This window comes from Coccinella septempunctata, chromosome 5, assembly GCF_907165205.1.
Source record: "Coccinella septempunctata chromosome 5, icCocSept1.1, whole genome shotgun sequence".
In the NCBI taxonomy this organism is placed as follows: domain Eukaryota; kingdom Metazoa; phylum Arthropoda; class Insecta; order Coleoptera; family Coccinellidae; genus Coccinella; species Coccinella septempunctata.
In genome coordinates, this window is record NC_058193.1 from 18,662,893 (window position 1) to 18,689,795 (window position 26,903).

General features: G+C 34.1%; 3 protein-coding genes across 3 annotated transcripts in view; 2 read left to right on the forward strand and 1 right to left on the reverse strand.

Moving 5' to 3' along the window:
• LOC123312902 (A-kinase anchor protein 200) overlaps window positions 1-6,288 on the forward strand; it is a 45,285-nt gene extending 38,997 nt beyond the window's left edge. The window contains exons 5-6 of the mRNA XM_044897479.1: window positions 295-366; window positions 5,142-6,288. Coding sequence (XP_044753414.1) covers window positions 295-366; window positions 5,142-5,168 — 99 coding nt within the window. The 3' untranslated portion in view covers window positions 5,169-6,288. The remainder of the gene's footprint in view (window positions 1-294; window positions 367-5,141) is intronic.
• Window positions 6,289-9,487: 3,199 nt separating this feature from the next.
• Window positions 9,488-10,318, reverse strand: LOC123313399. The gene is made up of 2 exons (XM_044898272.1): window positions 10,165-10,318; window positions 9,488-10,109 (listed from the first exon to the last, which is right to left on the reverse strand). The coding sequence occupies exons 1-2, from the start codon at window positions 10,228-10,230 to the stop codon at window positions 9,612-9,614; spliced, it is 564 nt and encodes a 187-aa protein (XP_044754207.1). The 5' UTR covers window positions 10,231-10,318; the 3' UTR covers window positions 9,488-9,611.
• Window positions 10,319-12,440: 2,122 nt separating this feature from the next.
• LOC123314314 (splicing factor U2af 38 kDa subunit) lies at window positions 12,441-25,276 on the forward strand. Its single transcript, XM_044899501.1, has 5 exons — window positions 12,441-12,742; window positions 13,637-13,791; window positions 21,260-21,414; window positions 24,655-24,854; window positions 25,037-25,276. The coding sequence occupies exons 1-5, from the start codon at window positions 12,699-12,701 to the stop codon at window positions 25,167-25,169; spliced, it is 687 nt and encodes a 228-aa protein (XP_044755436.1). The 5' UTR covers window positions 12,441-12,698; the 3' UTR covers window positions 25,170-25,276.
• Window positions 25,277-26,903: the final 1,627 nt, after the last annotated feature.

Consider the following 26,903-nt stretch of genomic DNA (forward strand, 5'->3'; position numbering starts at 1 on the left):
AGATACCAGCATATATTTCATTAATTTTTTGTGTATCTTTCTGCACCGTTTCATACCTGTTAAGAATTTAGATTGTTGCTTTGTCTTGGTTCTTTTTCTTAGGGAATGATGAAATTTTTTTATAAGGAGTATTGCCTTGGGCTAGATTATTCGAAAGTGCACAGATGCATGACAGTATTTTTGCTTGCATGTAAGTTCAGAAAATGTTTGGACGGAAATGAGTTTTTAATTATAAAATTCGAATCAGAATACTGAATTATGCAAAAAATTCAATGAATCTTTCAATTTTTTCAGATAATTGCCCCGGAAAATCCTGTTGAAATATGTGAGATTAGTCAGTCGAATGAAGTAAATGCTGATACTGTTGTGAGTATAATTTCTGATAAAAACATTTTTCCAAACTTCTTATTTATTTATTTTTTCGGTAATTCTTTGGTATATAAACAGAACGAACCCAAAATAGTATCGTAGTATCCACCTTTTTCATGATTATAATAGATCAAATTGATATCAAGCTAAACAGAAATTTTACATTTAGAAATTAAGATTACAAAAATTACATGCCAGAAAAGTACATCAAGTTCGAACCAGCCAGTGTTATCATTGTAAAAATTGAAAATGAAAATAATTAAACAAAATAGTGCGAAACCATCTCCAATGTGCTTGAAATGGGGGTCTAAATTCGTCAACCTAGAGGGTTATAAGTTCTCAACATTCTGTGAAGGTGAGATAACAAGAAATATAGTCACTGTAACAGGAAATAATAGATTCTGCCATCGGTGTCAGTTTTTGTAACTAGAGTTAGCACTGTTGTTTGTTTACATCAAGAAGCTGAAAAGATCTTGGCCGTTTTGAGAAGAGTTTTCATGAACTCGCGAAGTAGCGGGCTTCTGGAGTTTATAAATCCTCTGGTTCGAAGTCGGTATATTAAATCTCCCGATATTCTGATACCGATTGAAATTTATTCTGAGAAGATTCTGCATTTCTCAATAAACTTGTCAGGGTTTTCAACAATGCGAAAATCAGTAACAACTTCATTAATAAAACGGTAATCAACTTATCTTCACGAAATTTAAATGAAAATGAAAAATTAATATTATCAAAAGGACTCAATTTTGCTATAACTCCAAAAAACATTTCAACATTAGATATAATAACAGCTATTGAAAAAACAGCCCCAAAACTTTCGCTTGATAAATCGAATGAATTTAGGGTACTAAATAAATTGTTACTTGATAAACCAAATCTAAATAAAATTGAGAATAAAACTATAACTTCATTAAAAAATTATAATAACATTAAAATTCTACCTGTGGATAATTGAAATGCAACAGTTATTATGGATTGAGATGAATATAAAAGAAAACTTTTAGAAATTGTTAATGATACAGGTAAATATTCCAAAATCCAAAAAGATCCAACTTCTGTCACAGAGAATAAAGTGAAGAAAATTATTTCAAAATATTCCAATTAAATTCCTACCTAAAATACATAAACCTCTTATTTCTTTGAGACCAATAGTAAGTTCACTCGGATCCCCCTATCAAAATTTTGCTAAATATATATTACAATTTTTGAACCCATTAACAGGAAAATCAACTATACTTCATTCACTTTTATTTTAGCAGTCGGTTGGGCCATGCAAATTTGACACATTTCACTCTGTGTAGTACGAAAATGTGGGGTTATGAAGCTTGTCAAAACATTTTTGGATTTTAAATCAACGCTATGTTGCCGTTCTACGTAAAAGTTTCTGTTATTACGTATTTTATCACAATGTCGAATCTCTTCGGAAAATATGTGACGAACATAATTGAAGTTTATACAAACTAATTGAAAGCATACCAAATCCAGTTATTTGCATGGAAAATACAAAAGATCAGTATAATATCATAATTTGCACTAGCTTGAGCAGAGTTAATGTTCGTTATCTTCTTTGGCTAAAGTTTGAATATGTTACATCATTTGTAGATTTCAAAAATATTAACCCGAAGATGAAATGCATATGATGCAGTGGTTGGGAATGGGTATCTCCCGAAGGAATTAACAGATAATTACAAGAATGTTAAATTCTTCAACAAAAATCATCTTGCATCAATATAAGTAAATGGAATTAAAGGAAGTTTCAAGTCAAGATGAACTTCACCTTTGAACAAAAATTTCACATGAATAAACAAGTAACAGGGCAACTTGCGCGTATTTGTGGCTATTCATCTTAATACATTGATGTAATAATAATAATTAGGTATTTATTAGTACCTTAAGGCATTTACATTGTATAGGACAAGTCAAATGAAAAATAGAAAAATCCATTTTAGGGAACTTATTCTCCGATGACATTTATCGAAAATCCTTAACTTTATTTCGCATTAATTCACTCAAACATAAAATTCTCAAATGCCACCACCTTTTTGGGTCCTCCCAATAGAAGGAAATTCTTTGTCATCCTCTTCATTCACAATCTTTCTGATTGTGGAAATATACAGCTGAAATATAAGTCGTTTAGATTCAGATGAAACATTATATAAATTCTCTTACATTGAATATGTTCGCTACCGTCTGACGTATTGTGGATTTTAGAATATCAGGGTATAACTATTTGAATGAGCTGACCTGAATTCCAAATAGCACTTCCTGAAACCCTGTCTCATTTTTCAATCACTTTCGGCATTTTCGTAATGAAAATAGATATTAATTGTGGCAACGGCGTTATGACATCAACGACATTTCATGAGTGCCAACCTAACTTCGTTCTAGTTACAAAAACTTGAAAAGATTATTTCATGGCCAACCGACTGCTAAAATAAATTTGAATGAAGTATAGTTCTTTGAAAAATACTTAACATTTTCTTGAAAAATTGAGAAATTCTAATCTAAATGCAACAGACATCTTAGTAAGTTTTGACGTAGTAAAACTTTTTCCAAATCTTCCAGTTGATAAAACTCTTGAAAGAGTGAGAACAAAATTGATTAATGATAAAACCATTTATGAAAATTCAAAATTGATTATTGATAATATAATGGAGATCTTAGAAGTTTGCCTGAATTCCACATACAGTGAAAGCCGTTTATTACGACACCGGTTATAACGAAAATCCGTATATAACGAAGAAATTATCGACAATTGTTTGAAATTCTAAGTAATTTAACATAAAACCATTCGGACGTAACGACTTCGACTATAACGACGAAGTCGCTTATTGCGACAAAAATTTTCTAAGCTTGTTCTATTTCTTCCGTTTATAACGACGTCATCATGTGCCGAGGCTCTACACGCAGTATCGATTTTGAAAAAATTTGTTACTTATGAAGGACTAAATGACCAGAAATTATTGAACAGTATTTCTATGATTGACCAAAGACTTGAACGTGTCTATTATGAAAATTTTAGATTTCAAAAACAAAGTAAAATTACTCATTTTTTTAAGCCTACTACCGTTCAATTGTTTATGTACATGAATAAGTTCGATGTTGTAACTTGTACTTATTTACAGTATGAATTTGATGATCTTATCCATGTACTCGCATATGTATTCGTTATGTATGCAGTTATTACGATCTCAAAATAAAATACATAGATAATCCTATTTCTGAGTTCTTTATAAAATTTTTATTATAACGACCATCGGATATAACGACTTAATATTCACGGTCCCCTCAATGTCGTTATAACCGGATTTTACTGTATTTTCAATTAGATGATGTTTTCTATAAACAAAAATTTGGTATGGCTGTGGGTTCTCCTTTATCACCAGTAACATATTCATGGAATATTTCGAACAAAAATATATAGACACATATCCACTAAATCCAATATTTGATATTTGAATTTTTATTGCAATCACCAAGTAAGTGACAAAAGAGGTATTAATGAAACACTTTATGATAGAGCTAATTTAATTTAATCTACACCCGAAATTAGAAATAATGAAATTGACTTCCTTAAACATTTTCTTAGGGGTAATCAATACCCGAAAAATTTTATTGAAAAAACAATATTAAATTTAGAGAGAAAAATGACTAACCAAAATCATAATAATTATCAGGAACAACCAACAAACCGTCAAGAACAACCAAATTTATTGAACGTAATTCCTTATGTTAATGGCCTTTCACAAAAAATAAGTATTTACAACATACCCTGTATTTGTGGTAAAACTTATACAGGTGAAACGTCCAGACCTCTAGAAATAAGAAAACGCGAACATAAAAATATTACTAAAAATAGAGAAATTAATCGATCACAGATCGCAGATCATGTTTGTTCTAATACGGGAGACCACATGATGGATTGAAATAACACTAAAATTTTAATCACGGAGCCAGACCATTATAAACGAAAGATTAAAGAGTCTACGTGTATTCTATTGGATCAAGATAATAATTTGGCAAATTGTTCGGTAGGAATAGATCATATTTGGATCAATTTACTGAAGAAGGAACTGTCATCCGGTAATTTCAAAATTAAATAAATCAACGTTTCTATGCAGTCTCTGTTTCTATGTATTGACAATTAATGTCAAACAAAAGATACAATTAAGATGTCTAAAAACATGGTGCATTCACTCGTCAATTTTTGAATGCTATGACATTAGACCAAATCGAAAATAATAGCGACTACACACGGCCCAACTAGGTCGGGTTGGATGTGAAATCGGTCCGTGTGTAGCTATGACCCGACAGAGGATTTGTCGGGTCTTGTCATACGGCCTAGCCATCCAACCGCACGAACGACCGATCAAGTTGGATCGTGTGGAGCGCTGTCGGATGGAAACGAGCTTATTCTGTATTCAGATTTCGACTGGAGAGGTATTCACTGCTGCAAAAATGGCCATCACCATTGATCCGAGCGATGTATACCTTAGCGATAGTGAAATTCAACTGACAAAGTTGGACGGCGGTCATGTCGTCTGTACGCAACGCCCAATCTGGTCGTCCCGACAGTTGGCCCGACCGAGTTGGGCAGTGTGTAGCCGCTTTAAGAGATTTGTAATATCTCAGAACAACTTTTTTAGATAGCTTAATTTCTGCATCCCAAGATACAGAATATATCATTAATACATTTATGCAAATTGAATATCCTGAATGAAGGATTTACTCCTTTTCATTAATCTATTTTTATAATCGGTGTTTTGTTTCAGGAATCTGTACAGTCTGAGGCCCAATAAACACCAGTTAATATTTTTTATACATATTATTTATATGATTTACTGATAGGAGTTGTAAGAAAAACCAGTGAACAGATGATCATTTAGGCAGTGACTGTAATTGACCAAGGGGAGTAAAATCGTAACTGCCATTAAATCATATATGTGTAGAGATACAAGAATGTCCAACAGCGCAAATAAAAAGAGAAATTATCAAAAGTTTGAATACTCTCTTATATAAATATTTTATATTGATTGTATTTAGTGGAAAAGATTTTTGAAACGTTTTATATGTCGTTGATTCGACTTTTTATCTTATACAATTTGTAAAATACCGTTTTTAGATGTAGTAATAGTAATTTTAGAAAAGCTTTTATGAATAAATTGTTACACCATAATTGATCTGGGAAGTTTGGAATTAATTCAATTATTATTTTTATTCAACTTCCTATTTCAAATTACTTGAAATCTAATGAGTATTTCTGATTATTCATTTTGCTTTCCCCGTTAGTTTATTTATAACAGAAGAGCTTTAAAAAAATTGTCAACAGTCAAATTGTATATCTGATTTACCGAAAATTCTCCTCTTGACAGTCACAATTTTTTTAGAGCTATTCCAATAAATCAAAAAATCAGAATATATGTTTCATTTTATTCAGTCATAAATATGGAAGTCGATTTTTAGTACTGAATGCATTATCCAATCTTCAGATATTTTAAAGGATGTTATTTTACCAGTTCTCCTAAAATTTCTAATACTATATGGTATGCTTTAATGTATCTACTGCTAAGGCAGCTCTTATACCATTTCTGATTCATTCCTATTTGGTTCAGTGAGAAATTTTAGCAATAATTGATATTTTCTGATATGTTTGAATGTAATATTTTTTGCTCTGAAAGATCTATACATCGAGTCATCTAATCACTAGAACCCAAAAATGTTTCATGATAGTTTAAGATAGATTGAGATTAAACGGAAACTATATTCATGTTTTCATATCATTTTGACCTCATTAAATTTTTAACTCACAACTTTTTGATGAATTTGTGTATGGAAGAAATTCATCAAAATGGTGTGTATTATAGTGTTAATGTATGTGTGAATGTGTTTTAAATATAAATATATAGAATAGGGTGTTTATAATCTGTTTTAATTCAGTGTCCTTTTTCTTACTTCATGATTCACTATCTTTGCATTTTTCATAAATTTTGAATATAAATATATATTATACATAAAATTTTTGTCATCAATAATCACATGACGCATCCTTAAATTATTAATACAAGTGGTTCAAAAATCGATAGTTGAATAAGCCAGTAATAATGAATAACATAAATCTATCTTCCTACTGATCAGACATGTTTGAGAAGTCTAATCAGCTTGTCATAACTGAATTATTGCTAACAATATGATTGAATGAATGTCAAATCGTTGATCTCGCAAAGTTTTCTGAAACATGTAAATCCTGAATCATAAGCTACTGGAAATTTTGTACTATTGACAGTAATTTCGAGTTGTAAATAGTAGCCGATTCTGTTGAACACATTGATGAAGAATTCGAGGTCGGGATCAATTCAGGCCAAAAATATTTTAACTTCCAAAAAAAAGAGCAACACACTAAAAAATTTTATGATAGGTGAGGGTGTGAACTGAATGCAGCTGTTCAAGTTTGTTAATGGGCCGCCGAATGATTTGAGATGTGATTTATTTTATCACTTAAAGAAATCGATTTTCCAATTGATTTGTACTTGTAAAGCGCAAATTCGTAAAGGCAAAATCACCTGAGAATACACAGTAAATAACAAAATATGTACCTCAGGAACTTTCCTCCATACAGTAGTGCCCTGTGGGTATAAGTAGTGGCGTTCACAGTTTCGCAGGGATCTCATCAAGGATCAATTTATGACAGACCATCCACTGCAACCGCAATACTTATGTACCCATGGAAAATGTGGATGATGAGGTCAGATAATTGAAATATAATATATATATATATATATATATATTTAATTATAATATAACATATTCATTGTCTAATGAATACAAAAATTCAATTATAAGACAATTAGAAGTCAGTGAACAAATCAATATTTACAGTGCGTAAAGAGAGATACAAAAATCTACATAAACAAAATTAACGGTAAAACAGAATTTTCAACAAGAAAACAAATAAAAAACTATAAACCATCACAACTTATTGGTCCTGAGATCCTGAATGACCAACTTTTTGAAGGAGTACTCAGTCAAAGGAGCCAAAACATCACATTGGTCTTCAACCGACGAATAACACGATATCATATGGTTGACTGGTGAAAACTTCAAAAGGACAGTACGAGATCTGAGCCCGTAGAACTACAGTGACTATATACTCCCCAGTATATATAGTCACTGTACGTAGAACAAGCTTTAACTGCGATCAGTCAGACGGGGGATACGAAAATTAAGCCTCTGCAAGATAGTGGGACATTCTATGGATTTGTGAAGAACATTGAACAAAAACACTACACTGTGGAGCAATCGACGATCTTCCAAAGAGAGAAACTGATGACTCAGAAGCAATATACCCTCAGGGTTACCCCGAGTTGGATAAGATTTATCCCGTCTGAAGGAAAGATATTTCAAGAATCTCCTTTGAACCGATTCAGCGTAGATACGATGGTGTAGGTTCCATACGGCACAAGCATACTACTCCACACTCCAGGCCAGATCTCACTGAGCAGGAATAGAGGGACTTCATGCAGTCCACGTCCAAAAATGTCGTAGATTTCGACAAATAAAACCCAAATTCTTCTTCGCCCCAGTAGTAAGGATCTCAATGTGTTTGCTGAACGAAAGCTTTTTATCGAATGTGACTCAAAGATTTTTGACGTACTCAGGTCTCCCCAACACAATTGAACCAAAGTTATAATGAAAAACTCTAGTGAGTCTCTTCTTGGTGGAGCACGATATAACGCATTTCTCAGCATTGAGAGGAATTCTATTCACAACACTCCATCTCACAACCGCCTCGGGGTTTTCCTGAAGAGTCAAACAATCAAATAAAGAATTAATAAAAAAAAAATCTTCATATCATTGGCATAAAGAGAAAAATAAAGCGTAAGTTCAAAGGTGAGGCCATCGATAAATATATAATAATAAATAGAATAGAAGCCAAAACTGCTCCCTGTGGAACCCCGGACCACTGCACAAATTCACGCGACCTATGGCCGCAACATTCCACATACATTATTCGAATGTCACGATAAGATTGAATTAACTTCACCAAATGGACAAATCCGAAAGGAGCAAGCTTAGAACAGAGCAAACCGACAAAATCTATCACATCAACCTGACCACCCCCATCAATGCATTCAATTATATTTTCAGTTCAACCAAGTAGGAATGTCAGGAATTCGACATATACGGACCGCCCACTTACTAACCAGAAGAAACCAAAGTGTATATACGGACCACATCCTATGTTGCTCTGATGAGGCCAAATGAGGCCGAAACCATGGTCAGCATCTGCTTTTCTTCGGTGGAGCGTACTCCATTTTGGGTCCTTGACGATGGCAAATTGGCTAGTTCAATTCAGATCGTAACACTTGTTGATATTCATATCGTCGGGTGATATGCATCTGAATTTATCCTTATTACTAAGTCCAATAGTCTGTTATCTGTTATTGTCATTAAGTATAAAATTATACTGCTGCAACGAGAAAAAACTAGCCAAGTCAGAAATGCTCTGAAAACGAGGTGAGCTGGAAGAGGAAACAAAGTTATCGTAGAACTCGGCAATATTGAAGTCACCCAAGAGCAATACGTCATGGTTGTAAAGGAAGTCAAGACACACAATGGAGTCCCTACAGCCCATAATCTCTCAATGTGGTGGCTGGAGAAATATAATAGACAATGAGCAAAGTTCAGAAAAATGGGTATGAGGCATACTATGAATATCGACTTTGGTCGTCTCTATATCGTTGCGGATGGCAACTAAGACCCCTCCACCCCTTGAAGTGTTAGATAGCTCATAGTCTCTGTCACAGCGATAAATAGTGAACACTGGAAACCGACGAATCAATCCAAGTCTCCGTGAGGACAACAGCGTGATACTCATCACAAGCACTCGCTCCGCTCGCACGTTAAAATATCTCAATCATTAATCGCTTTCATTAATAACTTAGTTGATTAAATAACTATTTCACAATGAAAAAGATTTATTCCAGAGAACGACAGGTAACATTTGGAATGATTACATGTTCATCATTACATAGTTATTAATTTACTTGACACTTCCTTAATGACCAAGAATATAACAGAACACAACACTTTGCTCAAATCCTCAAGGTATATTTATGACAAAGATGGTTGTTACAGTTTCAAATCGAAAAATCTCAGAATTTGGCACCACCAAAAGTAGGTATAACTACCAAGGAGTTAATCTTTGATAGCTCATTCCTTCTGTAGTATTGATAATGTATTGATTAATCATCATTATTCAATTCCCCTAAAGCACTTTCTAATACTGTAATCAAATGATCAACCTGCTCAATATTCATTTCAAAATCAATAATTTTTTGTTTAGGTTTCGAGCCCATTGAACTCATTCTACTACAACCTAAATTCAGTTGTAAAATAGGTTCCTTATAGCTGGGCAACATTGAATTTCCTAATACCCATTTTATTTTCCAATCTACATTTTCCAGCAGATTATGTTCTGCTTCAATAAAACGTGCTTTTATAAAATTATGTTGAATACTTTCCCTTCGGGTTTCATAACAATTCTGCATCACATTAAAAACTGCTTCAGATATTAATTCTGGTCTCTCAAACTTATCATGAATGATAGATTTATGGAAAAAATCTTTGACTATTGCTTTTGATTTGTTAATGTCTTCAATAGTCCATTCAATATCATCATTGTTATTTCTCCAATCCACTGATTTTCCTTCAATTATTTCGTCACAACAGTAGTGCAAAAACTAAAATTTGAATTAATTCAGTACAAGAATTACTTCATTCAACTGCAACTCATGCCTTTGAAAATAGAGGAGAATTGGAAATTTTTAAGAAAGATGGTGAGTTTAACTGTTTCTCACTCATATCGACAGTGATGAGTGACCTACGGAGTTCAATGCATATCAGGAGGCCCGTTGATGTTTGATTCAATTATTTTATTAAATGATCAAGACATTCACTTTTATTTGAATTTGGAAATTTGACACATTCCACCACAGAACACAAATATTATTCCACTACGAAAATGTGAGGTTATGAGTCTTATGACGCCATTGAACTAAAGAAAGTTCAATGTATGACGCCCATTGAACTCTATGGGAACCCATAGAGTTCAATGATGACGCCTGTCATAACCTAACTCTTTGATTTTTGGGTATGGATGGGCAAGGGTGAAACAAATATCGATATATATTGTATCGATATTTTTCAATAGTATCGATATCACAGATCAATAAAAATGTTTTTTATTGATCTGAGATCGATATATATCGAGGAAAAAATATCGATATTTCGATATATCGGTAGTTTCGCCAAACGTGAGTTTTATCAAAGTATTCTGAATGAACTGTATGAAAAACGTACGTGGTTGTACAACCACATGCAATTCAACTACATTCAACTAACTACCAACTTGTAATTGACTAAAATCGAAATCGCTGATTTCACTGTAATCCCGAGTAAGCAGAAAGCATGAAAAGGTCCAATTTTAGATCGTGCATGGGTACACACTCATATTTTTTCGTTTAGAACGAATGTGACAATTGTGATCAAGCTGAAAAATGATCTAAGCAAAGACTCAAATTGACCACATTGATCTATAGATTCATAGTGAAACTCAATTACACAACTCGCCGCCATTATACACACAATACACATCAGATCAACGTCCTTCACACAAAAATATCGAATTTGATACTCCGAAAAGATATCGATAGTCGATAGTATCGGAATTTAAAATGTCGACGGTATTTATCGATAATTTTCTGAAAAAATATCGATATTTCGATATTTTTCGCCCATCCCTATTTTTGGGTTTTAAACATTGAACTCCCATAGAGTTCAATGGTTTTAAATCCGCTGTGTTGTCCATCTTAGGCAAGGGCGGATCCAGGATTTTTTTCTGGGGGGGGGCACAACGGGCAGACGAGCAAAAAAAATCAACAGTAAATGTGAGAAATGAATTTACTTTTATTTTTAAGAGTTCAAGTATGTATAGAAAGATCCGTCCGTCTGGGGGGGGCACGTGCCCCCGTGCCCCCCCCCTAAATCCGCCCTTGATCTTAGGTAAAAGTACCTCCATAGGTAAAAGTCTCAGTAATTACGTATTTCATCACAATTTCAAATTTGTCGAAGTATGTTATGCGTTGTTGAAGTCGGTGAAACAATTAACCTCACTTTCGAACAAAGAGGAACTTTCCTCTTTGCTTTCGAAACCTCGAAGAAGCAATAAAAACAATTGCGAAAGCTTGGTTGAGATAAAAGAGTAGTTCTTTTCCATAAATGAGTCGTTGAACCCTTAATTTTCTATTATACATATATAGTCCATTCAAGAATGATTGACATCCCACTAGGCCTTGAAAGTCCAGACCAAAGATATTACACACATGTGTAATATCTTTGGTCCAGACGCACCTTAATATCTGGCGTATGGTCCGTATATACACATTTGGTAACCGAAAGTTACCAGAGCGTTTACTCTGGTGACTGATATTGAACCGAATTGTCAGGAATTCGACATATACGGACCGCCCACTTACTAACCAGAAGAAACCAAAGTGTATATACGGACCACAGCCCTGGTCACAGAAGATATTCAATCATTTCTGTAGTTTCAATCACAGAACTGGAATAACAAATATCATTGAACTCTATGGGAACCCATAGAGTTCAATGACAAATATAACCTAGAAAAGTATTTGAAAACAAGAAATATTCAAAGTCAGACCCGTAGATAGAGGAATCTATCTATCTACGGTCAGACTATATTAATCGGCATTCCAAATTGATAAAATTATGTGTTCAATTTGTGAGATTAAATTAAGAACATAAACAGCAGTGAAAATTCAAATTATCTGCTGTCGGTGCATAGATTCACATATAATCAAAGATATTAATATCTTTGCCTATAATAGTTCATATTACCAACTTGAATTTCGCAACACAAAATTTTAACTTATGGGCTATTACCAACCTAAATTCGATTTTCCATAGCCACCCGAGATGTCAAATCTGTTCTGTGATGTCAATCATTCTTGAAACTTTCTCTATGGTGTTCTCTTTCTGTGTCTCTGTAATCTGTGGTCTCTGACTAATCTGACTCTGGCTGCTTGGTCTTCGATAACGTAGAAAGGCTCTCTTTTATTTTATGAACGGATATATTTTTCTCATGATATTAGACATTAGTGTCTTGTGTTCATGACTTTCAGGTTGTTTATATTGGATTGTTTAATTAGTGCAAAAAACAAGAATTAGTAGTGTAGTGCGGTACCCGGATACTCTTCGGAGTCTACAAACACTTATCGTCAAACTTTGTGAATTTCCAGCATTCGATTATGGCCGAATATCTTGCATCAATTTTCGGAACTGAAAAGGATAAGTAAGTAAACCAGCTAAATTAGCTTGTTAAGTTCCCACTAAAATTCAGAACGAATCGAGATACGTTTTCGTCAAAATATCGTGAGCCTCAATTACTTGCCTTGTGACTTACGATATTTTGGCAAAAATGTGTACATTTGCAGATGGAAAATGAAAAGAAACAAAATTTAAAGAGAAATGTAATTACTTCACTTAAAATAATGGCTTGTTTGTACTAATTGTGAAACGTCAAAAGCCATGAAAAACAAAATATACATACAGATATACGCAAGCTAAAATTTGCTGTTATAACACACCAGCATCTATGATGAGTTATATGCAGTGACAATGTATTATAAGCTAATGTGCTGGACATGAATGTATTGCAAAACATACAATTTCATTGTTGAATAAACATAGTTTTTTTCCCATAATGAATTCTTTGCAAGGTGCACCATTTGCAAGGGTTAATGACAAGATATGAGCTCTCTTGATTGGCACGATTCTGAGGTTTCTGCATTACTACATTACTTTACGTTTAAGAAAAAAGGTCAGAATTGTAGAAAAGTAACTTCTATCATAATATGTATCTGTTTGTTTATAACTATTTCAAGCGGAAGTTTATTATGCACTCAATTTCAAATTAATATTCTGATTTTGAGGAAATTACAGGTCAATCAAATAGGCCGTTATATATTTTACTTCTTCGATTTAATTAAGGATTTTAAACAAATATCTGCCAAATCAATTAATTATTATCTGAATCAAAGATAATTGACATGTAAATATATCTTGTTTAAATGGCATTGAACTAATTTCAAGTGTATCTAATGAAAAAACAACTAATTATTGAAATGTTGAATACTTATGCACTTTAATTCTTTATGATTATTATTATATTAGTCTTTTCTTCCAGAGTAAATTGTTCTTTCTACTTCAAAATTGGAGCTTGCCGACATGGAGACAGGTGTTCCAGGATACATAATAAACCAACATTTTCTCAGACTTGTTTATTACAAAATTTATATGTGAATCCTCAGAATTCCGCAAAATCTGCTGACGGAAGTCATTGTAAGTATATTGAAAATCAAGGTTTTTCACCATATTCTTGTTCATAAACAAGTAGTGGAAATCGATTATTGGATTGTAATCTCTAGTGTTATACCACATAGAGTAACTGAAGACAAGGTTAATTGTAGTTTCTTGTCTGATTCATATTCTGACACTAGAATACAAGCAATTTCAGCTAATTTTTTATTATTGGCTATCTAAATGCATCACATTATACATTATGTATATTATTTTTCATGTTTAGTTTTTTCGATGTGGATATGTCAAATTAAGAATCAAATTTATGTTAAGTTTGTTCAGGATAGTTTTTCAATTTGCCAAAAATAACTTGTATATATATATATATATTCTTTTGATACAGAGCATTAAAATTTTTAACAGCAAACAATAATTAAAGGGTACAGGGAAAAAACCATCAATGTCAATTTTTGTCCGAAAATGAGTTAGACACACAATTCAATTCGGAACGAAGAGTAGTATCTTATAGTATATTAAAACAGGCATGAAACTAGTTCATTCATACGTTAAATCGCTGCCGAAGATTCACCGTACAGTTAAAGAACTAACGATGTCGATCAATACACGGAAAGAAAAAATCTAAGTCATTTCAAGTAACGCACTCATTTTATGTATATTAATATGATTAATGATTATTCCGAGAACAATAATATTTAATTTGTCATATGTATTTCAAATAATATGAACGGAATTCGAAGTTGAAAACGCGTTTTTCTCAACTGGAAGGAAATAGACATTGATGGTTGTTTCCCTGAACCCTTCAATTATACCATGTGTATGAGATACAGTTTTAGCAGAGGTTAGCGTGAACAGGTTACCATACAATTCGGTGCATGATACAAGAGCTTAGGGAAAAACCCCAGTTAAAAACCCTCTCTCCCAGTGAGTATATTGGATTGTAAGAAATGAAATTGTTTACGAATTAAGCTGAAATATTTTAATGTGAAGGACACCTCGCACTGCAAAAAATTTAACCTTTCTTCAAAAAAAAAAAGAAAATCTAGTAAGTCTTTTCCAAGATACCAGAAACTTTTATCTGAAATATGGAGAAAACAGAAGCAGAAAAATGTAAAATAATGAAATATATAACATCATATGGTTTGTATCAATATTAATAATAGAAAATGGTCAGAAACCTTTCGTCTCAATATTTCTATGGTTTCAACTATTGACGAGCACAGAAAAATAGAGCTTCCTGTTCCTATAACAAGAGCAGTGTCCTTCCGGCAATGTCATTCTTTCTATGCTTTTTACCAATTTGAGTAAGAAGTATAGAAATGAAAGGACTAATAGAAGGAGACTAGGAGATAAGGTGCTACATTTTTCTATTCTCATCAAAAGTAGAAACCAAAGGGAAATATTGAGAAATAGTTATTTTCCTATCAAGTGCGGGCAAGACACTTTCCGCAAGAGTTAGGAACTAGTTATTTTCCTATCAAGTGCGGAAAGTGATACTTGCCCGCACGAAACTGCCGTTGCCCGAACGATGCGAAGCAGAGTTCGGGTAAGCAGTTGAGTGCGGGCAAGACACTTTCCGCAAGAGTTAGGAACAATATTTTTTCTACAAGCGCTTGAAATATATAAATATATCCATTTCACGAAACAGATCATATCTCATTTGATTAATTCATATATAATGACAGACGTAATTCTGCATGTCGTTACTCTGGGTTTCTCATCGTTGACGTTCTGTCCATAGAAACATGATAGAATTTAATTTACTCTATAATATTTGCGTGCGGGAAAAACCCGCATTTGCGTGCGGGAATGGATTAAAAGGGGTTTTTCCCGCACGCAAATATTATAGAGTAAATTAAATTCTATCATGTTTCTATGCATAGAACGTCAATGATGAGAAACCCATAGTAATGACATGCAGATAAGATGTCTAAAACACTGGTGTGTGCACTTGTCACTTTTTGCAAGCATCAACATTTCAGAAAATCGGGGATATGGGATCAGTTTCGTGGCGGCGCCACCATGTCATTTGCTTCGTTCTATCCTTGTTCTACCAAAGGAAGTCCAATGATCTCTCGTTTTATTTTGTTTTGCGTTCATATATCGAATATCGATCAACGAGTTCAAAATATGAACTGGCCCATTTTGTCAGCTGTTAAGGATTATTTGTGATTTACACTTTAATTTTCTTTGTAAAAACAAATCCTTCAATATTTTCAACACTATCGAATAAGGGTTCGAAGGAGTATTTACTATTTTTCTTCAAGATAATTTCCGTTTGACAAATTGAATTCGTGAGAGGGGATAATTCAATATGATATTAATAAAACACAGTTGATTGGTCAAATATCCAATATATTCAGTTGACGGAAAGGGAATTTTCACTATATCTATCAGGAAGAATATTTTAAGTAACAGATTCGAATAGATTTATGTATTTCTGATTCTCAATACATGCTCACAATTCACATTACGTATTTCCAATACAGTTTCTTTGAAACATTGCTGAAGTTTCCATAAAACTTAGTTTTATGGTGGTTGGTTCTGCTTCAAATTCCAACAACACCGAATTCTTAGCTGTAGTTCTTGATTGTCCATACAGAAAACTGAACGACATGTTGAATAAATGAATGTTCTACATCCCTTTCTCGAAACTAATTCATTTTCGCACACCAATAATCGTTTATAAATAGAACATATTCGTGAGTCGTAGCAAGTATTCAAATTATTTTCAAATATCAATTGACAATGCACTGTCAAATTCCAAACATCGCTACCTACAGTAGGAGAAACGAAACTGATCCCATATCCCCACGAAATTAAAAACAAAATCGAATCAGTGAATACACCAGAGTTTTAGACATCTTACATGCAGAATTACGTCTGTCATTATATATGAATTAATCAAATGAGATATGATCCGTTTCGTGAAATGGATATATTTATATATTTCAAGCGCTTGTAGAAAAAATATTGTTTCTAACTCTTGCGTAAAGTGTCTTGCCCGCACTCAACTGCTTACCCGAACTCTGCTTCGCATCGTTCGGGCAACGGCAGTTTCGTGCGGGCAAGTATCACTTTCCGCACTTGATAGGAAAATAACTATTTTCTACAAGCGCTTGAAATATATAAATATATCCATTTCACGAAACAGATCATATCTCATTTGATTAATTCATATATAATGGACAGACGTAATTCTGTATGTCGTTACTATGGGTTTCTCATCGTTGACGTTCTGTGCATAGAAACATGATAGAATTTAATTTACTCTATAATATTTTCGTGCGGGAAAAACCCCTGCTAATCCATTCCCGCACGCAAATGCGTGCGGGAAAGAAATAGCAGGCGTTTTTCCCGCACGTTTTGGGAAAGTGACTCTTTGCAACTTGGAATGCGTGTGTGAAAAAGGTTGAACGCGCACGCTTGTAGAAAATAGTATTTTCCGATCCTACCAACGTTTAATCTCTTTTTCTGCATGCCTCATTGTAAAATTTGATTGGCCCATATTTTGAGGGTAATATTTTCTAGTGTTTCTTTCCATACAATCAGGGAATTTTCAATAGAAGTGCCTTCCCTTCCCACATGATCCCTGTAATATATTTCTCTTATACTCCAAAAAATAGCAGGCGTTTTTCCCGCACCTTTTGGGAAAGTGACTCTTGGCAACTTGAAATGCGTGCGGGAAAAAGGTTGAACGCGCACGCTTGTAGAAAAAAAGGTTTTTGATCATTTTCTATTATTTATATTGATACAAAATTGCACAGAAATCTAGAGTTCCCATTTAAAAAAACCATAACTTTGGGTCATAGCTTCGTAATTAAAAATCCCGTTAAAAAGGCAAGTACACTACTGGATTCTACTTAAAAAAGTGCCTGTATAATGTTTCAATTTCAGAGCTCTATCATCAGTATAAGCGGAGATATAAATTTATTTCGAAATCGTCGTTTTTCCAATTTTCGCCTTCAACTCGAAAACAAAAGAAGGTGGCCAAAAATTACTTCTACTCTAGTTAGTTTCTCAGAAAAAGAGAACGAGAATGGGTTATCAGATTTTGTCTCTCTCCTCTGGTTTAAAAGCTGTAGTGCTAACAACCGGTGTGAATACAGCGGCCAAAGATAGCAGACCAAATCTCCGGAAACACCCGAACGCTGACGCCAGTGGCGTACAGACTGATTCAGTTTGCATCATAAGAATTCGATGTATAATGGGAGACAGGAGTTTAATTCTCAGTATATTGAAGACTTCAAATCTTCAATGGTTGTTTTTTCAGATTGAATCGGATATTGATCGTTCGAATCGGATAGGTACATTGAAATTTCTACCCTCCAATTCCAATATCCTATTTCATATGAAAACGTGAATCCTGCATCATGAAAATTATACTTTATATTCCTTAAAGCGAAAGCATCAAAAATATTGATTAAAAAAATTGACTTCGGATGGGGCTCTGGGGTTGAATTTTCAACCTTTAAAATTGAAAATTCGTATTTCATAGGAAAACGTAAATCCTGCATCATAAAAATCCTTTTGTATAATGAAACCGAAATATTGATGCTTAGAACTCCTTATTGCTTGCAATGTTTGAATTGAGTTAAATTCAGTTTTATTTGAAGGTTTTTTTGTTTTCGTTTTGCTCACAGATCACTTTCCGCTCCTCATGAAGCTCCTGTTTGTAATCTATCTCTCTTTATTTTGACCCAGTTTTTTTTTCTGAACAGGCACTTCGAGATGCTCAGTTGTACACTTCGTTTAACTCCAGCGAGAAGCAGAGACCACAAAATAGGCACTGCCTAGGTGCCTATTTGTTTCTCAAAGGATTTAAAATATGAGCTGACGTGTATTTTCAATTACACTGTACAAATAATAATAATAAATAATTATGTATTTACATAGACTACAAAAAAGCATTCGATTCCATACCTTATGAATGGTTCTTGACGATCTTGAAGATTTACAAGGTAGATGTATTTTTAAGTTCCTGGAAAACGCCATGTCAACCGGGCGTACTAGTCTTTAAATGAAAGCAGCATATGGCTCCATTACAACAGAACCTATTCCAATAAGACGCGGAATTTTCTGAGGAGATTCGCTGAGCCCTCTGTGGTTCTGCATGGCCCTGAATCACTTGTCTCATAGATTGAATCATACAGACTACGGATTTTTTCATCAAGAACGGCAGAAAACTATGATGAATCTGAATCATCTCCTTTACATGGACGATTTGGAACTCTTCGCATATACTAAAAAACATATCCAACAGATGTGGAACATGGTAGAAGGTTTCTCGGAGGATATCAAAATGAAGTTTGGACGGGAAAAATGTCGACCTCTGAACATAACAAGAGGAAAAATAGAAGATGGTATATTAAATTCAAAGAAGGTTCAGAAATTGAAGCATTGAAGGAAGGAGACACGTACAAGTATCTAGGCATAACCAGGCAAGAAAAATCAATCAGAGCCAGATGAAGAAAGAAGTAAAGGTAGGAGTTCATCCCAAGATTGAGAAGGATAATGAGAACTGGTCTCAACGGCAAGAATCTGATCAAAGCGATTAATACCTACGCTTGCTCAGCACTGAGCTACTCATTCGGTATCATCTCTTGGACCACCACCGATTTAGCAGGGGGTAGAGGAATTGTTGATTCGTCACAAGTCACCTGAACGAGGTCAACCATGATTACGTCGACATATCTGCGTCGAACTACTGCTTGGCCTCCGGAAGGTTGTTTCCCGAGACAGAGGGCTTCATGCTCGCCATCCAGGTTCCAGGATCAGGTGATTCCAACAAGGAACTACTTGAAATATATCGCCAAGGATGCCTCAGCGGCAGACGATAGCTGTCGTTATGGCTGTGCGCCACATGAAACTATCCAGCACATCACCGAGGGATGTCTGTTCACGGGCACGGAATACAAGAATATACATGATGCTGTTGCCAGAATTCTTCACCAAGAATTGGCAATAAAATAAGTACCAACTTCTCAAGTCAAAAAAGGTTCCCTATTACAATTACTGCTGTAATGCTGTATTGGAAAATGATAATCATAAGCTCTACTGGATCGCACAATGGACAATAAATCTTTTTAGCTTATAATTCTTTCAAAAAAACGACAAAGAAACAATATCTTTAACCAAACTTTCGGAAACGGTCAGAAAGATTTTACTTTTTGGTGGTGGTATTCTTGTTTGAGAAATCTCACTTATTAGTTGTGAAGAATTAGAAAGAAGAAAGATACTAGATTAACTGCAATGCGAAACACGTAGCTATAGTGGTCAGTGTTAAAGCAGGCTTAAACTGGTATTTCTATTTTGAACTTTGAGCAGCAAAGAAGACGTCTTCATCATCCTTTGAGATGATTCGAAAGTTTTGAAATTTACATGAAAAAAAAGTCGGTTTTCATTCCGTAACTCGCTTAAGATTCAGGTATGGTGAATATAATAGCTGAGATGAGATTCTTTGAATATATATGTTACAGCTAAAGATAGGTGTGAACCTAAACTTAAGATTAGCCGGCTAAATTTAGGTTTAGCTTCGAGCATATGCAAATGTTAGTTTCTTCTATCTTTAGCCAGCTAAACTAAACTGTAACCACACCCCTTCGGCTATGAATGTAGAAGCTAATAGAAAAAGAAGCAGACGTACTGGCAATTAAAAAAAATATTTACAAAAATATAGCGATTCTGTTACTTAGGAAAATAATGAATTTTTTGTATGAATTTTACATATTTTCAATAGCAGAACAGCATTTTGCCAAGCAGTTAAGAATAAGCATACATGGACAGAATATGTGAAACTTTTGCTTCTACGCATTCTTATCGAATCCAAAAATTTAAAAGCCTGATGACAAAACTCGAGAGGAGAGAAAATTCATGTAAATGAGTTTAGATTTACCCTTTTACACAGTTTTTTCTTGTCTTAGTCTCTTCTCTACATAAGTGGGTTGCATTCTAAAAGATAATTCTCCTTTTTTATTTCATTAATTTATATATTTTCCTACACTATTCCAGTTTTTTGATTTCTCGCTTCTCGTATGTTTCAATAAGTTTATTCTCTCGAAGTGAGGTTAATTTTGAATGATATAATAGCATTTTTTAAATTGATCATTCAATAAGGTCTGAAATGGGATAAGCAAAGATAATACATGTTTGTATTAGATTAGGTTCTGAATTAGTTCAGGCTAGTATGTGAAGGAAAAACGATACACTGAACTTTTTGGAGAAGCTCATTCAAGGGTGATATGTCCCTTGGCATCTCAAGTGAACTCCTTCACTGATTTCAAAAAGTGAAATATATTGTCTTCCAAGACGTATAATCAACAAGAATAATTTTTGAAATCATTTGAATAGAATATACATATTTTATTATCAACTTGAAATTAAAAACTGCAAACTTCACATAGTTTAACTTCGTTTACGTCGACAAATCCATCTACTGACATATTTATTAATCATTGAAATATAAAATAACCGGTCTAAAACTTTTTTTCAGTGGTTGCCAATGTCTCAGATGAAGAAATGCAGGAGCATTACGACAATTTTTTCGAAGACGTTTTTGTCGAATGTGAGGATAAATATGGCGAAATAGAAGAGATGAATGTATGTGATAACTTGGGAGATCATCTTGTGGGAAATGTGTATATCAAGGTAAATTGAATCTGGTTTTTAACAAATGATTTTGAACTAGTCTACAAAAGGCACCGGAATACTGTGACTCATTAATCCTTACAATTATATTGATTACTGGTGGAAAAATTCCACTATAGTGTTTTCATTTTAGAAACTATGAGTGCGATACACTGTTTCCAGACACAGTCAAACAATGCTTATTCAATAAAATACAAATTTTCAGTCTAATTCAAACTCCTCATTGTGTACTGGAAGATCTATCAGAACCTTAGAACATAGATACATGGAATGGACATTCAGTGCTACAAATGAATGTTTCGTTGCACACACATTGGATGTTTCTCTCTAGCGCGACACTAAGGCAGTGGCGTTATATTGAAAAATTTATATACTTCCTATCTATTCTTACTGAAAATTGATGTGACACTGATCTCCCAAACAAATGTCTCAATTGTGATTGTCGACACTAAGCAACTATCTCACTCCAGTCTTTGGAATGTTTATTTTCCATTCCATGTATCTATGTTCTAAGATCAGAACTATTATGAGATTCTGTCATTATTCGAAAAGTTTTTCTCGAAAATTTCGATACGTCTATATTGTAGAACTCTTAGTGCTACATAGAACTATAATCAGAATTGTTCTTATATTTTTCTTCGTTCGAAACATTGAGATACCAGCCATACAAAATTGATATATATATATACAGGGTGTTTCCTAATAGAATGTCAATATTCATAGGGGAGATTTTTGGGCCCATTTTAAGATAAAAACTTTATATGAACATATGTCCTAAACGTCTTACCTTTTGAGATACAGGGTGGTAATGTTTTCAAAAATAAATCATTTATTATTGATATCTACAATACCACTTCAGAAATTTTAATGAAACTTGTCATACATGTACTATGAATTAAGTGGCATTCTTTAATGTATCACTTTTTATTAAATTTCCACCACTGGCGTTCATACGTAATTTGACCTATCTATTTTGGCAGACATTGATGGTACGCCACAGATTTTTCCTGAAATAAAAATTATTTTTGAAATTCTCAATCAGTTTTTACCAAAGTTGATCACTTGATTTTTTTCAATCCGATGTACGGTTTCCGCTTATAAAAATAAAAAACGTTTCTCTGCATGATCATAACAATATCCATAATACATACATATGACAATATTACCATGCAGAAACATACGTAGATTTAATATTTTGGATGAAACCCGTGCGTGGGACTAAAACAATTCAAGAGATCAAATTTGCTCACAGTTGAATACAGTCAGGGGCGTGTCACCGACTGTCTGAATAATACCACCCTGTATCTCAAAAGGTAAGACGTTTAGGACATATGTTCATATGGAGTTTTTTTCTTAAAATGGGCCCAAAAATCACCCCCATAAATATTGACATTCAATTAGGAAACACCCTGTATACAGGATGTCCGGGGAGTAACTGTACATACTCATACCAGAGATAGAGTTGGACTAGCTGGTTACTGGTTGACTCTAAAAAATTAATTTCTGGATTTCCCTAGAAAGCTACAGGGTGATTTTCCAACTTCATGGAAATACTTAGACCATCATAAAATCCAAACTTATTGACGGATATTATGGAAACTTGGGAGGTTATTGACACATGCTAAGGTCAAGTCAGAAAGATATCAATTATTTCATTATTCCAGGTTCGGACTCATTAACCTTCATTTAAAGTGTTCAGGGTAAAAAAAAAACATTTCGTATTTCGAATTACAAATAATTGATTCGCTTTTTAGGAAGAAGCTAAATTATGCTTCAATTTTTGGTATCACTCAAAGTTGTCACATCAATATGCCCGTTTGCAACAGCCGAGAATTCTCTAGAAAATTTACTCGAGATTTCATGCGCCGTGAATTCTTTACCGTTACATACGCACTTTCGGTAGAATTCTCTGTTCAGTTGCATATAAAATAATCTCTGCCGTTTTCTTGCCAAAATTTGGTAGAGATTCTCCAGAGAATTTTCGGCTGTTACAAACGGGCTTTAAACAAAAATTTTGCATGCCTCGCTGACACTTACGCCCAGTTGCAGAAATCTCCTTTAAAATTTTTATTCTCCATTCTTGTACAATATTAAATTCACTCTGCTAATAAAAAATAACAAAGCCAAGTACAAATTTCCACTCGTCGGACCTGCTAGTAGTGAATAAATGAATTTTTTTCATTTATGTTAAAACTGACATGACATAAATTGTGGCTATTCAGAATTCTAACAGTGCTATTCAGAATTCTCAAGTTATTTTTGATTCAAAAACTCTAACAGTGCCAATCTGGTGCGTCAGCCGCTTTAAGTCTTTCACCATGCTTAACTCAAATATTGTAAACGCTTCGGGTATGTTCCTATTTCATTTATCATTAGAACTCAAGTTTCAGGAGATATCTATCTACTGAAGATTTTGGGGGGGTTAACTTCGTTAAAATGAATTTGTTCGCGCAGAAGTAGTGCCATCTATCAGTTTTCTTGATCTATCTAGTGACGAATAGATTTATTCACGAATATTCATTATTTAATAATACTAACCAGCAACTTCGATTGAGAAAGAAGAAAAGGCATAAAAACAACAATGTGTTGGAGATCAAAACTTTTTACGTAGAAAATGATTTGGGGAAAACTTATGTTGCAGAATATTTAGTCAGAAAAACGATTGAAGATATTCATGATTGTTCGGAATTCTTGGGAGTAATTCGAGTCAATTCTTTAATAATTGAAGCCAAACATAAAATTGCTAAGACACCCCCCAGCCAATAGATGTCGCTTTTAGGGAAACGAAATAGGACGGAGAGATGCGCATTTATAGGTTATCTGTGATTTTGATATGGTTGTAATTAATTGATATTTAAATGAATAGGAAGGAAGGTTTGTCGTTTGCGCCAGTTCGTATGATTGTTTACTTTGAAATTTCTAATCATTGCAATATTTCGACCCACTAAGTCCAGTTTTTGGATGAAATATTTAGTTAAAAACAATCAATAAAAAATGAATTTACCAACAAATATCTATCAATTTTTGTACTCAAATATTTAAACAGATGCTACATTCAAATAAATATATATTAAATTATTTCGATTAAGACTAGATTTTATGCAGGGCTTACAACTCTAAATCGCATTCTTCTAAAAACTTGTATCTGGACTTAAAGGGTTATGGTTGTGTACGCCCTCGATTTTATGTTTATGTGGATAAATGGGTATTGAGTATGATGAATAATGAGTATCATTTCAGTTCCGTCGCGAGGAAGATGCAGAAAAAGCTGTCAATGACTTGAACAATCGTTGGTTTGGTGGAAGGCCTGTCTACGCAGAATTGAGTCCCGTAACTGATTTTCGTGAAGCGTGTTGTCGCCAGTACGAGATGGGCGAATGCACAAGATCGGGATTCTGCAACTTCATGCATTTGAAACCCATTTCCAGGGACTTGAGAAGGTAAGATCATGTCGTCGTATTTTTCTGCTTGTTCCAGTACAATCGTGACATCTTTCTAAATATAGTAACTCTGTAAGATCCCTTTCCCCAACTTGGGAATGATGGTTATTTTTAGTGTGTTTTAGTGTTTTACCATTTTCTTCTGCTTGATTCTTTAATATGAAGATTCACATATTTTTCAGGTACCTTTATTCTAGAAGAAAGACAGGAAGAAGGCGTTCCCGCTCTCGCTCACCTAGAAGGCGCTCCAGATCTAGAGAACGTAAAGGTTCTCGATCTCCTCCTCGTCATCGTGGCCGCAGCGGAAGATATTGAGATTTTTTTCGAAGAGAAACCTAAGAAGAATAATTTTTCATTGTATTGATTTTACAAAAATACAAAGCATGTTTGATGTCGTACCAAATAAAGTACATTCGCAACCATCTCCTATATCAATAATAAATTCATATTAAGATCTTGAAGCAAAGCTTTCCATCCTACCTATCTTCGAGTACCATTTTGCATAAGCGGCGTAAACCGAATTTCAATATGGGGATAGATCGCCACGGATAGTATGCAAAATCAAGCGACTACGCGATTGTCTACTCTCGGCCTACCGATTTCTCTCGCTGCATTCGGTACATACATATCTTGCTTTTTTACAGTATCGATATCCTTTATTGAATTCTATTTATTTTATATCTGCGAGGCGTCCCGCGACGGCTCAAATTACCCGGTTTGCATGCACTTCTCTTTCGTTCCGTGGCATTGAGCAGGGAAGTATGCAGCGCGAGAATAAACATGTCAATATCAATAATGTCAATTCCGCTGCCTCTGTTCATAATGCTGTTTTTCATGCCACTGCCGCGTAATCTCTTGGGTGGGGGTATTGTCAGAGACAGTTTGTCTCTGGTATCAAAAAGTAACTCTGGTTACTCTTGGCTGGTATTGTCAAGACTTGGCAGGGCGGGTAGCAGCGACTGTTTACATGTTGCCAACATATTACTATGTAATCTGTGATGTTGCCTTTTAATTTCCACACTTAGGTATATGGTTCGCTTTTAGAACTGATAGGAGGACTGAAATGAAAGCAAAGAATAACAACTCTTTGATGAAAGTGTGGCTGGAGCTGTTAGAACTTCATGATCATTATGCTCTATGAATAAAGTTCATACAATTGAACTTACGTCCAGTTTCATAATCAAATTCAAAGTCGCTTGAAGCTTCTTTAGTAGGGTCGAAGGAAGTTTTAAAATTAAAGCAACTTTAGGTTTGATTTTGAAATCTGCCGTTACTGGTATATAATGTAACCAGTCCGGCCTTTGCGGTCGGACCTTTCGAGAAGGATCGCTGCCGCGAAGGCACGGGAATGTTTCCGGCGCCTATATAAGCCCAGCGGAGGAGCAGGTAGTGAAGTACAGTTACAGTTCACAGTGCAAGCGACTAGTTTAAATAAATAGTAGTGTCATAGTTAGTTTGTGAGTTATAAGTGTAAATAAATAATTTTAATCAGTTGGACGTTTTAATTCAGCGAAGAAAACGTTACATTGGTGTCAGGTGTGAGATTCAACATCGCTCGAATTAAATAAATATTTTCGGTTATTTGGAGTTAATGACAGTTACCATAAGACTACAGAACGCGATGGAGACTCAAGCGGTAATGGACTTTTTGAGAAAATTAAATGAGAAAATGGACGAGAATTCTTGTAAGTTGAATGAACAAATGGTCCAAATAGAAGAAAATTTTCGTAAATTAAATGAGAAAAAGGACGAGAACTCTTGTAAGTTGAGTGAGAAAATGGACCAGATTAAGGATAATTGTAATGATGTGGTGAGTGAACTTACAGATAAATTGGATAAGAAACTGGAAACCATAAATGAAAAATTTGATAAAGTTGACAAGAAGTTTGATGTAGTGAACGAAAAATTTGACGAAGTTTATGAAAGAGTTGATGAAAAGTTTGACAAAGTTCATGACGACGTTAATGGAAAATTGGAAGAAATGACAGGAATAATTGAACATCATTCCAAATTGATAGATTCCTTGAAAAGGATGTCAAACAGAACAGA